Here is an 18,366-nt window from a genome sequence, read left to right on the forward strand (position 1 = left end):
TTCCCTGAAATTTTGTCATAAAGTGGGTCTCCTGAGTGAGAGGATGCAACCTCAAAATGGTAAAAGTGTCACCCTGGGTCATGCACAGCCTCTCAGGCACTTTAGTCTTATCCTCTCTACCACAGAGATGGGTTTGTTGGACATCACCAGTACACTCGTAGCTCTTCAAAGCTAAGAGGTTCACTAAAACCCGCAGCCATGCTACTTCTGCAGTTCTGCTCCAGGGCACTCTGCAAGGAGCAGAGCTATGTGACACTGATTTGCCATGTGTGCAAGACTTTGCAATGCTTCTGGGAGAAGCACAGTTTTTTACATACCAGGTATATGGTACCTACTGTACTCACAGTTTTAAGTAAACAAATATTTTAGTGGCCAAGGATGGCAGAAGGTGATGGCAACACAGCTGCTACCTCTGAGAGTTTCTTGCTGACCTGAAGGTCTTTTTCTTGGGGAATGTCTCCACTCTGTGATGCTCCTCCATGACTCACTCTGCAAACCAACCTCATTGCCACAGCCAGGAGGAAATGATTCATAGCACTGGCTTTCACCCTTGCCACCCCAGCAAAACAAGGTCTGTGTGTAAGCACTCACAGAACTGGAGCCATGGGAATTAAAACTAGATAAACCATCCACTGACAACAGCGTCACGCACACACTTCCCTGCCTGTGCTGATGGTGGAGATGTTTGCAGTGAGCTGGGCATGCTCACAGAAGAATGAATTTGGGGCAAAACAAAGCAATTGGACAAGGAGAAGGGGAGTCAGAACAGGGGAGAAGAAGGTCCGTTGCTCTCTGCTTTGCAAAATGTTATGAAGTCTGTAACTCTTCTTAGAAGGGTAGACACAGTAATGGCTAATAACAATATCCTTTACACCACAACCAGTCTGTGGGATTCACAGCATAGCAGTCATTAAAGAATAACACTGCCTTCCTTGTTATTACTTGCAACATGCTAAAGGTGTAGAACACCCAGCCCTGGTGAACCATCCTACTGTAGCCATGCCATGCAGACACAAGATAAGGGGTTCTGCCCCCGAGTGCTGCCTGCCACTCTCCTGGCTCTGGTGAGGAAAGAGTATGTCTTCCTTGTATTCCCAGGGAAGCACCTCCAGACAGACCTCCCACCAGCGCTTCCCAATTTAAACATCCACAAACTGATTTATGTGGAAATACGAAAGAAACCAACATGAGACAAGATTTCCATTCCTTTTTTATGTCCTGTCGGGCTCGACCTCTGCCACAACAGAGAGACATTCCCAGGGCTTGCAGCAAGATGAGCACAGCTATGATCAGGGACAGCTAATTAAACTAGAAGAGCCATTCCCAGGAGCTGGCAAGCGTGACCTCCTCAGTTTTAAGTCTATAGTATGATGAGCTGCCATAGGGAAATATAATGGTAGCAAACCCTTCAGAATTCTTTAATGAAAGTGGCACTAATGGCAGCTGCCAGCTACATGCTACTCCTTGTTTCCAGACACAAGAGATCTCCTTGTCCAGTTACCACAACTGGGCCCCAAGGTCATAGCCCATGTGGAGCACCAGCTCAACACAGGTACTGTTTATGAGCAGTGATGTGGAGAAACACAAATCCCTCACACCTTTCAGGACTGCCAGGTTTCACAAAATCACAGAGTGGTTGATGTGGGAAGGGACCCCTGGGTCCATTTGGTCCAACCCTCTGCTCAAGCAGGGACACCTGGGGCCAGGGTGCCCAGGACCATGTCCATATTTCAAGTTTCCAAACAAGATTTAAAGTGAGTCCAAGCTCCATTAGATCAGATAAATATTCTAGCAAAGTCATTTTTCTGAAGTGTTTATATCTGGGAATTATCTTTGGACTAAAACATTAGGACCTGGCTAGCTCCAAGTACAGCAGGCTGCTGCAGAGCTACCAAAATTAGCTGGGCTCCTTGGCTTAGACACCATTGGGTGTCTTCTACCCTCCTGAGTGGAAGCTGGGGCACTGGGAAGACTTCATGGGGCACCCATGCTGTGGGAACATTTTGAGCAGGCACTGGCACATCAGGATGCATACAGGTTTCACTGACAGGAGCAAGCTGAAGCTGTCACTGCAGACTGCATGTTCCCATTATTGCATGCTGTCTCCTGGGATGCCCTCCGGTGCTGCCACTGCCATGTTTGCTTTTCTCATGTTTTTATTATCACAGGCAAACAACTCACAGAACTCTGTTAACAGCAATTTAGACGTTGTTGAGAAGAGGCTAATGGAGAAGAGGCTAATGCCTGTTCCTGCTGCAGGGAAATAAGCAATGAGAACAGAATGCAATCACTAATGAGCAGCGGCAATTTTGTTGCCGCTGACCAATTCTGACTTCACAAAGGAAAGGGGGATTAGGTAGGAATGGCTGCTACAGGCTGGAGCCCAGTACAGCTGTCTCTTCATGGGGCCCATGCACACAACTGGGGACCATTTGTCAAATGAGCTCTTTCTTCAGAATTTCAGCAAGCATCAAGAAGTGGGCTCTGCCCCATTCTCCTCTGCGATCTTCCAGCAGGAAAAATTCAGCAACAAACATTCCTCACATCCTAAGTTGCATGAAAATGTAGGACGTGGAAGCTTCTCAGAGAAGCAGTTATTAACATCTCTGGCTGCTCAGTGCACTCATTTTTCCTCAGCCCTGGTGCTTTATTTGCACACACGTCTGAGGGTGTGAAAGCCACCACATGCTTCTTGGAGCAAGGCACCAGCACGTGTATCACACTGAGTGAGTTCCTGGTACTTTGGCATGCATTGCTCCGTGAACTGGGAATTCTTTAGGTTATAAAAGCATTTTTCTTTCCAGAACCAGCCCTTGACACTATGAGCCAGCCTCTTCCAGGCAGGGATTGGGGAGCTGCTGTGCGTAACAGCAGCTGCATATAGTCAAGTTTAAAAAAGGCCTCAAGGCACAAGATCAGAAGAATCATTAGAGTATCACATAAATAAGCAGGGCTTTTAGACCCATCCTTGCTTTTAGTGAACCTAAACTCACTCCTGCCTGCAGCACAAAGACAGCAATGATAGGCAGAACAAATCTGGGTTTGATTTTCTGTCAGAAGGCTGCCTGGCCACAGAGGCTCAGGAACACCTGATTAACAGTCAGATCTCACAGACAATGGCTGTGTACCTGTGGCTGACCGAGGGCTGCAGCACTCATACAGAACACAGCCCCCATCAGTAAGGCATGCGGCAGCTGCCTGCATCACAGTGTGCAGAGCTCTCTCCCAGCTGTGTGTTAAACACAGAGATGAGAGAGAAGAGGGCTGGAGAAAAATTACGCATAGCTGGAGCTCAGCAGAACTACATTACTTGTCCAGAATTCAGCTTGATTTAAGATTTTGACTTCATCTGAGTGAGTACATTGAGAAAAATCCTGAAGCGAATGCTCTGAAAATAAACCATTACATCTTCCGAAGATTCAGTACGTTAAACATTACAAAATTAAAGCTGACAAAATGATCTTTGTAGCCTTGCCAGCTCTGAGGATATGTAATCTTTCCTTTTATGCAAGCTTCACATTTTGTTAGAGTCATGTCATTGCCCAGAATAACAATTAAATACTGCACTGAGGAGGATACCTGCATAAGAACTTACCATTGTGTTCTGAGCTTCAGAAACAGAAGAGATTGCTGCAGAACTTCAGCTAATGGGAAGACAATCAAATTGTTTAGGATTTTGTTTTGGAAAGAAAATACCTTTGTTGTGGGTGTCTGAAACAAGGAGAATTAAGGAAAGCCTGGGGGAGAAAAACTATTTCCTGTTAAGATAATTTAGCTTTACAGAATCACAGAGTCGTAGGAGTTGGAGGGGACCTCTGGAGATTGTCTAGTCCAAACCCCTGCAGTAGGCTGCAAAGGAAAGAGTCTGGGCCTGTTGGAATATCTGCAGAGGAAGAGTCCCCACAACATCCCTGGGCAGCCTATTCCAGTGCTCTGTCAACCTTACTGTAAAGAAGCTCTTCCTCATATTTGTATGGAATTTCCATTTTCCAGTTTGTGCCCATTACTGCATATCCTGTTGCTGGGCACTGTTGAAAAGAGCCTGGCCTAGTCTGCTTGACTCCTGCTCATTGGACGTTCACAAGCATTGATAAGATTCCTCCTCAGTGTTCTCTTCACCAAGGCTGAACAGTTCCAGGTCTCTCAGCCTTTGTTCATAAAGGAGATGCTCCAGGCCCCCCATCAGCTCAGTGGCCCTCCACTGAACTCTCTCTAGAAGTTCCCTGTTTTTCTGGAACTGGGGAGCCCATAACTGGATACAGCACCTTAGATGCGGCCTCACCAGGGCAGAGTAACAGGGGAAGATCACCTCCCTTGTTCTGCTGGCCAGGCTCCTTTTAGTGCCCTCCAGGATACCACTGGCCTTCTTGGCTACAGGAGTACACTGCTGGCTCATGGACAACCATGGACACCTAGCTCCTTCTCAGCAGAGCTCCTCTCTAGCAGGTCAGCCCCTAACCTGTACTAATGTGTGCAGTTATTTTTCCCCTTGGATAGGGCTCTGCACTTGCCCTTGTTGAACCTCATAAGGTTCCTCTCTGCCAAACTCTCCAGACTGCCCAGGTCTCACCAGCACTAACCTTCTGGTGTGTCATTCACTCCTCTGTTTCATATCATATTTAACCATGATGTTGCTTGCTGCTCAACAAGCACCTTTCCCTACTGTTCATGACCGGTCCACATTTCCAGGGAAAGGCTTTCAACCACAGCAAACAAGGCCTTTTTTCTTCCATCTGCACCAATGCTTTTGCAGCAGTGACATGGAGGAAGGCTTCTATCATGAGCTCCTACACTCAGTGACTGAAGCCTCCTGCCCAGCTGGCTCAGGACTAGGGGAGAGCAGGGCACCAGTCCCTCCCTTCACCACAGTTTCACAATGCCAGATGTCTGTGAACCAGGACAAGCTGCTTAAGCACTCAGGAAAACAGAGGAACAATCTCCAAGTTGCTGAAAGTTGATTGCAGTGGCAGCAGCTCCCACTCCTCTCATCTGCTCCTCTCAACTGCCCGTAGGGTAATTCCTGAAACCCGGAGCTGGCTTGCAGATTAGCTGCAGAAATAGTCATAATTTCATCCCAGATACATCCATGCACTCACCCATTCTCTTCTGCCTTGTGGCTTTTCCCTAGCACTAAGAATGGGATAAGAAATGACTTATTGTTACAACTGTCATCACTGATAATGTCTTATTGCCCTCTCAGCCATTAGACGGTCTTTGCGACCAAACAATCCACTTGCTCTCACAGCACTGCAACCAATGCTCTGGGCTCTGCTACATAAGAGATGGAAAGAGATGCTCGCTCAAAGCTTGGGAAGCAATCAGAAACTGCTCCTCCCTGCCCCCTCAGCTCCGGAAGGACAGTGGGACTTATTTGGAGACCCTGCAGCCTTTTCCCAGGCTCACTGTGTGCCCTGGTGAGGAATGCAGACCACGCTTCGCCAGGGAGTGAGGCTGTCAGCATGACTTCCCTGCTGCTGATGCCCCAATCATCACTTCCACACCGATCACCACGCAGCCTCTGCCTTGTGACAGGAACTGTGACTCTGCTTAGGAGCCAAGCACTGGGAATGGGAACCAGGGAGATGTGGCTTAGTGGAACAGGAAATATTAGCTACACATGATAAAATGAAGAAAGCTGCCAGTACACAACCAACCCACTTCAAGGCATCACTCCTTGCTTGGCAAAGAGTGTAGCAGCCCCCAAAAAAGCAAATAAAGAAATAGCTCCTCCAGTTCAAGGCTGATTTTTCTCCTCCTCATCCTACTTTGCACACACAGATAAAGCCCCTAGCAAGGCCATCTGCATGTTGCAGCAACTGCTGGCACAAGAGGGTAAAAGTAAGCTTTAGCCCCATGGAGGACTCACGAGGCAGTTGTACAAGCACAGCATGTGCCCTGCAATGGAGAGCTAGAAGAGTGTGTAACTACAGCCTTCCACATCATTCAAGTTTTGCTCTGTTTTGTTGGTTTTCATGTGTTTTTGTTTTTGTTTTTCTTTCTGGTGGAAAATCGTTTGTTGGGCTGTGTGTTTCTGACTCAAAGAATCTCCCTTACAACTCCTGACTTTGGAATGGAACGGTCAAGTGATAGTAGAATGGTAATAAAACAAGCAATAAGAAGAAAATCAGTCTCCTCTCTTGTTTGTGTGCTTTAGCTAAGGCAATTCCGGTGCTAGAAAAGGTGCTCTAATGTTGGATTTCTACCTGTACCGTCCCTCCACGTTGTCACAGGTTGATAACCTCTCTTTGCCCTTGCAATCTGTGGTAAACAGAGGGGCTGAATAGCTCAGGCTGTTAGGTAATATGGGTAATAACTTCAGTTCTCTTCTCTTCTGTGAGGGTGCTTGCTCAGCAACTGGGGCTGTCAACAATCGGCAGCAGAAGCCATCCAAACTGATTCCAAACCCCTCCTGGAAGACACCCATGCAGACTTGCTGCAGCCTTCCATAGTCACCAATAGATCCCACACAGTGGGCCAAGCCCTTGCACAAACCCCAGCCAGCTCTGGTGCTGGTGTAGCCATGATGCTGTGGTTGCACTTGGCCCAATGACCAAGGCATTGTCTCTTCCTGGTGGCCCTGAGCACCTGGCCTGGCCTGCTCTTGCATGACCTTGGGTCTCAGTCCCAAGTTCCCCCTTCCCCAGATTGGAGATATGATGGACAAGCAGACTGAGGGCCCTATGGGGAAGAACTGTCATGAGCATGGGCAGCTATGGCCTGCAGGCCCAGGCGCCCAGAGCATGCAACAGCATGGAGGAGAGCTGTTCCCTCAGGGGGTCTTGACCTGGCACCACAGCCAAAGACAGGCTGTGTCAGTGCTTTGAGAGAGCCCTGGCTTGCTCAACGCTGTGTTTTCAGCTTTGCAGGTGGCAGTAGTGCAAAAGATGCACCAAGGGACAAGAAATAAGTGGTCAAAAATGACAGTTAATGAAATAATCACCTCCCAAACAGTATATGACACAATACTTGAGGCTCTTGCAAGTTATAATCAAAACCATATGTAGAGTCATAAATATCAGAAATATTTACAAAACGCTGACAAGATCTTCAAAACAAAAGCAGTGATTTCCTCATCTTGCTGGAAGCATTACAAAACGTGTGGTAAATTGTCTCATTTAAAATATTCTACTAACCACAGAGTACAGTATGTCTCATTGTAATTGTTAGTCACCCTATATGTATTTACTGGGGCGCTTCATTTATTATGGCTGATTACAAACTACTGCAAGACAAAGACGATGAAGTAGGGTCAATAAAGAACTTATTTATGTGAAATCCAATGTTGTCACATCACCATTTTGCACAACAGATAAACCTAAACCACCACTCAAACAACCATTTTCCATGCAGCCAGCGTGTGGCATTGGCAGGGACATCTATCAGGATGACTTTGAAGGACAATCTTACAAGGCAAAAATCTCTCAGTAGAAAGACTGAAAGAGAAAAAAAACTTAGCAAGAACGCCAGAGCTCCACAGTACTGTAAGTAGCTTTGTAACTTAGAAATAAAGGCTCCAGTCTTTGCAAAGGCTGTTCTAAAAGTAAATAAATTAGGTAGGTGAGGAAAGTCATTTAGGCATTTGCTAGAAAAGAGCTGAGATGTTGCTGCTTGGAAATAGGCAACCAGGCAAGTGAAGCTTTGGGTTTAGTAATGATTTGGGTTCAATTAAAAAGAAAATTGTTTAATTTTAGCACTGCTGTGAATTCAATGGATCTGGAAGAAACTGCAAGAAATCATTCCAGTGTAGATTTAGTCTGAGAGGGAAAAAAAAGCAGTTCAAATGTGTCTTCTGTAATATTTTATTCTGTTTTGAAAACACGGGCATTATTCCATCTTCTTACTGCTCTCTCCCCCAGTGCATTAGAAAAGATGAAAGGCCAGAACGTTAGTGTAACACTAATCACTGCATGTCACTGTTGGCACAGATTATGGGCAGAGCTCTGACTTCTGAGGTTGCGTTCATTTGTTTTCTAGACAGAAGAGGGAAATTGCCTCTATTCCTACTCTAGGCCAAAATCTGTCTTAGTCTGGAAGAAAATCCTGTTGATTTTAGTGAATTCTGAATCAGACCCACAGATTTTAATTGCTGAGCCATGAAATTTACAAATCAATGGAGATTTCATGTTATCTTGTTTTGGATTAGGAAAAACAAAGTCTCAAGAAAAATCTTTTCAAAACAATACTCTCCAGTAGGAAAATAATGGCCCCTTTTCTAGGTCACACGTACAATGAAGGTGTGGGCAACCTTAGTTTACATCCTCCTTGACAGAACTTATAATAGAGAAACACACCTTCTATACCCCTTTGTAAAGGCATCACGGTTGATACAGGAAGAGAAACTGTGTCAAGTAGCGAAATTCTTTTTCCACTGTATTTATGTCCTTTTAGAGATGCTTATTTACTGTTGTAAAAAGCTCATAAGGGACATCTTTAAAAGCCATAGTGGGCACTCAAGGAGACAATGAAGCTAGAGATACTTAACTGCAAGCTTTACAAAGCTGCTGACAATCAGTGTTTGTGAGAGGCTTGTTCTTTAATATTTGATGCATAAACAGTGCTTGAAGTTAAAATACCTTTAGTTCAGATGCTTACTAAGGAAAAAGAGAATCTTCTACTCATTACAATAACCTTCTTATGGCAGATGATGCTGAAACATCTCCAGGGAAGGCAAGCAGCACCAATGAGCCCAGGTCTGCGTGCTCACTGCGTGACTGAAATTAATGTGCTTTCAGATAAGGCTCGGAAACCAAAACCTATTGCAATTCAAACACACCACATGAGGGTCTGAGGCATCAGGACAGCCACAGTACTGCTGAGAGCCTGAAGGAGCAGCAGCCACCCCACAGTTTTCATTTTGTCCCTCGTTTCTTTTCACACTAAGCTGTAAGAGAATGGGTCGCTGGTAGGAAGGTATACCAAAAGTTGGAAGCGGTCTTCTGGACTATCTTCAGATTACTTCATATTCAATCACAACACTTCAGATGCATAAGAAAAGGGCAGCGCAGAACATGTAATGCTTTACTTTAGATTCCTGCTGTCCTATGAGATGAGGCACTCATGGGTCAAGATTACGAGCCCCAAGCCAGGTCTGTTGTGTGTGGATTGACTCTGAGGCCAAGTAGATAGAGCATTACTTACATTGGTGGGACTGGGTATAGGTGATCACATCTCACACAGCAAGAAGTACATCGAGGGCTCAGAACCTCATAATCTAGCTATGTATAGCAGCTAAATGGGTCTTCTTTCTTCAGAAGAGATCTACACAGGTTAAAAGCATTCCTCATGGGTCCTGAGACATAGGAAAAGCCTAGATCAGACCGCAATCATTTTTAAGCAAGCAAATAGCCCAAACAACCACTCGTCCAACACAGCGAGAATTCTTTCAATAGATACCTCTTTATTTGAAATGGAATGCATCTTGAAAAATATGAAAAATAAATCACATCTCCCGGAAATCATTTATGAGTCATATTTACACACAGGTTTTTTGATGACGCCGACATTTCTGCTCACAATAGGTTATGCCAGAAAACGTTTGGTACATGGCCGCAGCTATAACCCCGAAGCTGGCATGTGCGTACCGCGAGCCGTAAGAGAGGAATCACTTCAGGGTGTCCCAAGGACAACATCCATTTGATCGTTCTTTCTCCCCCCCCAATTTCTATATTTTCTTGGTACAAAACAGTCACCACAGCTTGAATTTTCTTGCTGAATCTTGCCCCTTGATCACTCTTTTCTTTTTTAAGTAAAGACATACAGTTTCAACCTTCTGATTGACAATTGTCAACAATTTTGTTACCTATACCAAGCATTCCGCCATATGTGTTTTACAAGCATCGTTGTTCAATCTCTGATAAATTTACACCAACCATACACCGTCTGTGTGCATTAGTTTGTTTTCCTTTGCACAAGGGGATAATGACTCCTTTTCTTGTGAAGAACCTTCTCAGATGGCTGTCACAGCCTTTTCCTATGAGGCATGACAGGCAGTACTTAACTGTGCAGCTCCAATGAAGACTGTGCAGTGGAACAGAGGGAAGCCGAAAAAACAGAACTATCTCACTGCAATAACATCAAACCAGTTCTGGGTCTAAAACGGCCATCAGCCACGGACACTGGGGAGTTTAAGAGCATGAGAAAGCAATGAGGCTGACCACGTCAGACCATGCAGCCTCCTTAATGCTGACACGGCCACACAGTGCAGCTGTCCCCAAGGGACCCTGGCTGATCCGCTTTCCTTTGGTTTGCAGCAGGAGTGGAGTTGCCAGGAGACACTCGGTGTCCTTGGCCCATTGGTTCAGGCTGAGACATGGGCACAGCTCGAGGTGGGTGCTGTGACGTGACTGTCTGACTCCGGAGTTTCACAAAGGCAGCGCAGTGGGCAACGGCAACAGGCAAAAGTCTATCAGTGAACTCGTCAGTCCAAATGGATCTCGGAGAACATCCTTCAAAGCAACTTCAAACAGGAAGCCTGAGGTGAAATACAACATTGACCTTGAACCATCAACCTCGACATTTTCAATTTCATTTGCTTTTTCAACCTTCAGTCTCAATTACATCACTGAAATTGTCATCTTTCGTTTTCAAACTACAAACATTTCCAGAAGAGCAGTGACATTTCAGCTTTACAGCAGATCTATGGCCTCTGGTGGAACTCAGGTGGTCTGTGTCCACCCAGGACATGGCTACCTGCCTCCGCCAGAGAAATATGCATATCTCTGATCACGTAGGAACCTTCTTCATCATGTACATTTATTCTTCAGGAGTCTAACACATTTTAGTAAGTGAGCTACCAGCAATACGTCTATCTGGAAAGGTGGATTAGTTGCTCAGTACACCGTAATTAACGACTGAAGAGAGGAGCCAAATTACAAATTACAGCCTATTTTTAAGTCTCTGAGTAGCTCATTAGAGAATCCCCTCGCAGCTCTAACATCCAAGCATTAGCAGAATGATAATGGCAGATGTACAGAGATGTGGAAATTGGCTATTGTGACTGCCAAGACAGCGATTCTAATCCTAGAAGATGCAGGGCACCTTCGACTTCAATTAGTCCCGAAGTGACAGCTCTGTTAAGACAGCTGTAACCTGCCCCCAAAACTTGGTAGTGTTTTCAAGGCCATCGCAGGGCCAAGCACAGATGAGCGGGCAGGACTCAGAACCAGGTCTCTGTTCAGGGATGCAATGTGCACACCTGTGGCAAGGGGTAGAGGAGGAGGACAATAAGAGATAGCCATTTGCTCCTTATGGGGCTGAGCTGAAGCTGAGGGTGTGCAGTGGGCCCTAAAGGACCACCTTGTGCAGCAGCGGGTTCTGATTTCTCCCTGTGAATGTCACCTCAGAGTTTTGCCTTTGAGCGCTCAGAGAACAGCTTTCACCATGAGACTGCGGGGTTTTACACACAGACCGTGTCTCAGTTACACAAACAGAGAAGTCATGGATGCATGGCTTTAAGAGTTCTTGTTTACGTTTACTACACTCGTAAAGGAGATCGCTGCTGTTCTCCTCACACATCAGTTACCAACAGCCTTGAGCCCACAACAAGGCCAGGTCATGCTGCGCCCTGCTCCCCAGCTCAGCCCCATCCTGCACAGCACCCAGGGCCAGCAACTCCCCACAGCCAGCTGACAACAGACCCTATGGGATGTGCCTTTATTCCCCAACTTCATGGCTTCGTCAGCACTTTTAGGTCACACGCCCCTGGCAGCTCTAAATACCAATAGAGCAACTTCCACCTTACGGAACGGTGACTGAAATAATCCATTTGATCACTATGACAAACAGAGGATGAATTTTAAACTAGGGGCTGCTGCTTTAACACGAGACATTTAAACATTGCCATGAGAACCCAACCGAGGTGCAGAGCCTGCAGCACACTCATGGGGAGCCCCAAGAGCTGAGGGACGCTCCCAGTGCTCAGCCTGAGGTAGAGCCCAGCTGTGAGCCCACACCATGGAGATGGGGCTGGGCCCCAATGGCTCACACACCCATCAGATGGGTTTCATCTCCCGGCAACCACCACCCATGACTCTCACTGAACACTGTCATTTGCCACTGCGTGTTTACATGTTTTGAAAGAAAATGATTAAATTCTAATTGTTCTCCTTGGAGAGAAGAGTTGCCACAGGCAGCGCAGGACCCAGCCATGTTCCAACCACACACCGCATGCCCCATGTTCAATGCAATGTATTTGGGGCACAAATGAAGAAATCTTTTATCACGTTGCGTGCGGCCAAACTACACAGCGCTTCCTTAGGCAGCCAGCACACACACATCACGCCTTCCTTTGCTTTTTGGCCACGGCCTACATTCAGAAATGCCTTACAAACAAGCCTCAGAAAAAACAAACAAACAAAAAGAAAAAAAAAACAAAAAAACCCCACAACCTAATAAATAAAAGACATTAAAATAAAGTTACAGTACATCACGTCTCCCCGAAGTCCCGTCACACCCGAGGCTCCGTCCCGAGGTCCATAAATAAAAAGGATGATGCTCTTCGGGTCCCTCCGCGCTGTGTGCCCCGCGTTGTCAGTGCGGTCGCAGCGCGGATGGGTTGGGATCGGCGTTAGGCGGAGTTGGATGCGCTGCGGAGCCGCGGGCCGTGGGGCTGCTGCGCCAGGTGCTGCTGCTTCTGCCGGGTGGATCGCACGGCCAGGATGGCCTGGCGGTTCTTGTACTGCACCATCTGCAGCGTGATCGCCGCGTTCCAGCCCTGCTCCTGCGCGCACCGAAAGTCGATCTCCTTGCCCTCGGCCATCACCACCGTGAAGTACACGTACTTGCCCTTCCTCTCCACGCAGTCCACCGTCTTCATGTTGGAGAAGTGTAGCTCCTTAATCTTGGCCGTGGGCTCGGTGCTGGGCGCCGCGGGCGGCGGCGGCTGCTGCTGCTGTTGCTGCGGTGGGGGCGGTTGTTTGGGGGGCGCGAGGAGCAGCCCCTCCTCGGTGAGGATGCAGCGCTTCTTCTTCCAGAGCTGCAGCAGCCCGTCGCTCCGTTTCTCCAGCACGCCCTCCTTCACCGCCTTGCAGCCGCTCTCCAGCATCCTCCCGCGGGGGCAGCGCTCGGGGCGCAGCCGGCACCAGCCCAGCACCCTCCGCCCGGCGCCGGCCCCGAGGCGCAGCGCCCCGGCCCGCAGCGAGCGCAGCGGCGGCCGCCCGTGGTGCGGCGTGTTGGGAGCGCGGTCGGAGCGGAGCGGAGCTGTGGCGGAGGGCTTCTCCCGCCCCTCGGCTTTTGAGAGCGCCTTTCCCACCCCAGAGTGACACCCAGCGGAAAAGGCGGCCCCGCCGGCAGGAGACGAGCCCGGCACCGCCCCGACCCGCAGCCGCCGCCCGGGAGCCCCACGGCCAGACGGACCGTGCCGTGCCGACCCGCTACCACCGGCTGAGAGCGACGGCCGAGCCCTGCCCCGGGGGAGCGGGGCTGCTGCCTGCCCACTGCCGCGGGCGGACGGCGCTGATTGGAGGCAGGAGCAGCGGAGCCGGCTGTGAGCAGCACCCCGGCAGCTACAGCCCCGTAACTAGTTAGGAAAGCAGAGAGAGCCTCACCACTGCCTTTAGTGTTGGTTTAGTAACGTGGGGGTGCGAGAAGCAGCTTTACAGCAGGTACGTGCAGATATATTATATATATATATGATTCATATGGCATGCACGCATCCCTCGCACTGCCCCCAAGGAACAAGGGAAGCCCCGTCCTTGTAAACTTTCCCAACAGACAACAAAGAAGTCCAAATGCACAACGAGAAGATTAATTTTGTCTGATTGCTGTTAGCACAGATCGCCACAGTATTGAATTGCCTCTCGGCTCCTCAGAACCATGTGAGTAGAAAAGCCAAGTGACCTACAGCAAGCAATGACCTATTTTAAAAGCCTTCGGTATTAGGCATAAATCAAAAGCCCGTGTAAATGAAGTTAGTTGAGAACACCACCACAAACTGAATGCTGGATATGGTGTGCTACTGAACATAAGGCTGTCACAATAATACACAAAAGCAATAGCAAACACCACCTCCTCACACCGATCTGAGGCAGAAAGCAGGTTCCATGCAGCACAGGTCAGTAGGAGCACAGTGGGAAAAAATAAACCCTCGCTATTAATGGTTGTTTTAATGGAGTTTCTCTCTGATAAGGCTCTTTACAGTTTTCTCCTGCATATCTTGCAAATTATAGTCATTTCCTCTTGAAGTTCAAAGTCAATTTTGATAAAGAGTTGAGAGGTAAACAATTAAGGTAGTAAAGGCAATTAAAACCAACTCTTCTAGCTGTTTTTATCTTTCCTGTGGTAACTAGGAAGAAAGTCAAGTTAGGAACAAAGATAACATAGTGGCCACAATTCAAGCAAGAAAAGGGGATGTGTGCTGTAAAGGTCTGCTTAACTGGACAGCAGTGCTCCCTCCTTGCAGCTCAGTATGTACACTAAAGAATGGAGTTTGTCCTCACAACCGCCTTATGGCTACTGTAACAGAGGCACACACTTGTTCAGAAGAACCAAACATCATTTGCAATTGCCAACTGAACCCAAATGCCCCAAGCAAGGATCTGCACCTTCAGCTCCTGCTGCTCACACACACAGCCTGCATGGACTATAAGTTTCCAGGTTTCTCATATGCTCTGCATCTACTTCTCTCCCGACTGCTACATGAACATGGACTTAGGTTTGAAACTGTCAGACCTTAACACACAGTCTTACATCAAGTTAAAAATTTATTCATCTACATCCTTATAATTTCATACTGAGTTTATATAAAGGCACGGGACACCAAACTAAACCCACAAAGCACAAGTTCCTAACAATCCCCCTACATGCTTCTGGCTGCTTCTCCATTACTTCAAGTGATGGTCATTTGCTTCCTAGTAAATGCCCAAGCCAGTAGTACAGAAACAAGGGTCAGAGCCCCACGTATATTATTATATATATATATATATAAATTATATTATTATTTCTGCAGCAGCCATTCAGGAACTTTTCCTCCCCTGTAACACTGCACCACAGTATTCAAGCACAATAACACAATCTCTCTAATTTCTATGTGAGCGGTATCACTTGTTCTCAGCAGTAATCCATAATTAATCAAAGGGGAAAAAGAATGAGATGGGTGAAGAAGGCTGAAGAATTTCATCAGCTGTGTAGAATGGGACTACGCTCATTCCATCTCGTCCCTCCATAGTATAAAGTTCAGTTTCACTGCTGTAAGTGTTGAGTGTCAGCTTTTTAACCCAGCTCTAAACACTGAAGGACATACTCTGCTGATAGAGACTCACAACCCTTTATTCCTGATGAAATTCACCTCAGCATGTGATCAGAAGTAAACATGCAAAACATCCATTTCAACTCGTATTCTCTATGCCAACAAATATTAACAGCCATTGCAAATATGCTACATTTGACCACAAACACCAGAACAGTCAGAACTTAAGGGCTTTGAGTTGGAGGAAACACTGACAGAGTTCTGTGGCAAAAAGGACACAATATCGCAGTTTTACCATGCAGCATTTACCAGAGCACGACAAAAGTCTTTTTCCTAGATGGAATTCAAAACAGATCTTCCTGAAATGCTGTCTCTGCCTGTTAGAGAACAGCTGATGCACAGGTGCCTCCTACTGCCAAACCTGAAGTACTACCATCTGAGAAGGGAAAAAAAGGAAACAAACCACTTCTCCTTGAAAGAATCTACACCTAACAGCCACTTATTCCCGATCGTTTCTTTGTTTACATACAAAGTTAAGCAGTGGTAACAGGACGCTTGGCTGTTAGGTATACTTGGTCTCCTGCATCATGAACTTCCTGACTTAAAGGCTCAAGCAGAATAAATTGTGTGTGTGAACTTTAATGACTCTCACCGTAATTATTCTTTAAAGCGCGGTGGTTGTTTTTTTAAACCCTTGGGCAAGATGAAAACTGTTTTGGGAAGCCACTGTGAAAGACTAAGCAGCCTGTAATTTTAGTGTTCTCCTGGATAACAGAACTGCAGACAGCAGCAGCTCAGCATCAACCATCAACTTTTAATCTTGGAAGGATGTTAAACGTACACGGAGTGATAACCCTCAACATCATTCCTTCTATTATAGAGAAGTAAATAGCTATAACAGCAAAAAGGGAAACCTAAAAGAAGCACGGGCCAGTCACTGCTAAATAGAAGGAAGCCAGAACAGCCAGCTGTTGAGAAACACACGACGGATGGAAGCGTTGTGGTACGCCACTAAAACAATGAGACAATAAGTGGTTACTTGCATTTTTTTTCTGACCCTTACCATCTCCAAGTTACTTTCCAGGAACTTCCTGCTGACGGAACATCGAAGCACTGAGCGTGGAATCTGGAGGCAGTCTTTTCTTTTTATGAATTACACCTTGCTGATACCTATGCATGCCTTATAGAGCTCACACACTGATGAAATATTGACCAAAGCCATCAACTGTATTGCCCCAGGCAATTCCCTGCAACCCACGGTAGCACCTAGACACAGACCACCAGCACTTGGACATGGTTATGCAGACAAGCATTCCTGATCTAAGAGTGCACAAAGGTGGGAGTTACCACTCCAACGAATGGATTTATTTGCTCTGGGTAAAGCATTAGAGAGTAGAAGTCACTACTTTGACATCCGCTTGAAAATTTGAGAATCTGTGCATCCTAAATAGAACTGAGCAGTTCAGAAGTGAAAGTGAAGGCTGGGTGGGAAGCAATTATTTAACTAGACCGTGCAAGAAAGGATTTTGACAGGGCTGTACGTTAACTGAAAGTAGCTACATTAGCACAAAATGAAGCAGGAACTGCTGTAGAGCTGAATCCACCTCCTCAGAAGCACACACAGCTCAAGCTCCAACCAACTGGCCAAAGCCATTATATTATATATATGTCTTCATTATCAGACTGTCCAACAAGTACCAAGACAGTATTTTCATCACTGAGAAGAACACAGTGCAGTTTTCCCACCTAACACAAGGTATCTGAGAAGCAACCATTGCACAGACATTTATCAATAGAAAAACTACTGGAAGACATACAAACTAGCTCTCACGCTCTACTAATTTATGAACAAAGCCTACAAAAGCGGGACTTAAAACAGAGGGAAAGCTTAAATATTAGCTGGAAGGCAATGATGAATGCATTACATTCCTGCAGTTTTCTACATTCTGCTGCGCTTCTTTCACTTAACCTTAAAAAGTTAAGCTATTTGCCACATAGCTTGAAAAGCATTGGTTCCAATAATCCGACTAAGAAATCTAAGCTTACCAAGCTAGTCATAGAAGAATTCAGTAAGAAAAGTCAGATCCTTCAGTGTTAACAGTCTAACTTACAGTTACCAGAAGTGTAGAAATAATGAGCAGCAGCCTGCTTAGCAACCAGAACTAGACAGAAAATGCTTATTTACATGAAGTTCTAGTGTAGTACTGCAACAACTCATCAAGAAATTTAATTTCTGGTGATGCATTTTCATAACCTGAACTAGTTAGGTAACAAGGTAATCTCCTGAAATGCTAAATAACCAGATTATAGCTAGTATAAATCCACAGGAAGTAACAAGAATGAGTCACAATGCACTGTGGAAAGTTTAATGCTCCTGCTCCATACTGCCTTTCAGAATTGCTAACAGGAGCGTTTGTTGAGCATGAAATGCTGTGAAGCACCCAGTTATTAAATCAATACCTCAGGGACTGGCACCTCAATTTGAGCCCAAGAACTGGCTAGTCAGTCTAGAGAGCAGCTTACCAAAACCTGCCCCAGAGATGGATTCATGCATCTGGATTTTGCAGTCCACAGATGATCTTTAACACTTATCAACTCCTCTTTTCAGACAAATACTGTATCACATTGTATAAAAGATCAAATAAAAAAGTAATTTAAATAAAAGCCATATTTCATGAGCAGCTTGAAGTGTGTCAGAGGACTTCCTACAGCACTTTCTCCTTCTGGGTGACTCTGTTGATAGATACTGTTAGAAAAATGGGCTAGATTAAAGTAAGGACTTCAGATAGTTAGGCCCAGAAGCATGAATCCCAAAGCCCTGCCTTGATAACTGCTAAATATCAGTTTGGTCCCTGCACACTCTGAAGTTCAAATTGAAACAATCAGTACTTGGTTTTAACTAGATCCTGGGGGACATTCAAAGAGATAACACCTGGCAGCATCAGTGTCTCAATGGATAAGTATATTCTATCAGGATTAATGTTATCACAAGACAACAACCACATCTACTTTAAGACACAACTACTGGAGATAGTGTTGTTCACCTCCTATTATTACATTTTTCTATGCTATGACATGTAGGTTATTTGAAAAACATTTAAGAGCACAGCTTTGACATTTTCTATACAGCTATAGATAACAAGGATTCCTTTTCCCAAATCCATAGGTATCTGGTGAGGAGT

The 18,366-nt window shown here is 46.0% G+C and overlaps 1 protein-coding gene across 1 annotated transcript; it reads right to left on the minus strand.

The window, feature by feature from the left end:
• Positions 1–9,377: 9,377 nt before the first annotated feature.
• On the minus strand, positions 9,378–13,541 carry PHLDA1 (pleckstrin homology like domain family A member 1). The gene has a single exon (XM_015856850.3). It carries the CDS (start codon positions 13,040–13,042, stop codon positions 12,566–12,568), a length of 477 nt encoding a protein of 158 aa, XP_015712336.2. The 5' UTR covers positions 13,043–13,541; the 3' UTR covers positions 9,378–12,565.
• Positions 13,542–18,366: the final 4,825 nt, after the last annotated feature.

This window comes from Coturnix japonica, chromosome 1 (assembly GCF_054131305.1).
Source record: "Coturnix japonica strain WE chromosome 1, WE-NBRP24, whole genome shotgun sequence".
NCBI lineage: Eukaryota > Metazoa > Chordata > Aves > Galliformes > Phasianidae > Coturnix > Coturnix japonica.

Bases quoted from the DNA above. Each gene is read 5' to 3' on its own strand.
- PHLDA1 (XM_015856850.3), bottom strand. From the start codon at position 13,042: ATGCTGGAGAGCGGCTGCAAGGCGGTGAAGGAGGGCGTGCTGGAGAAA.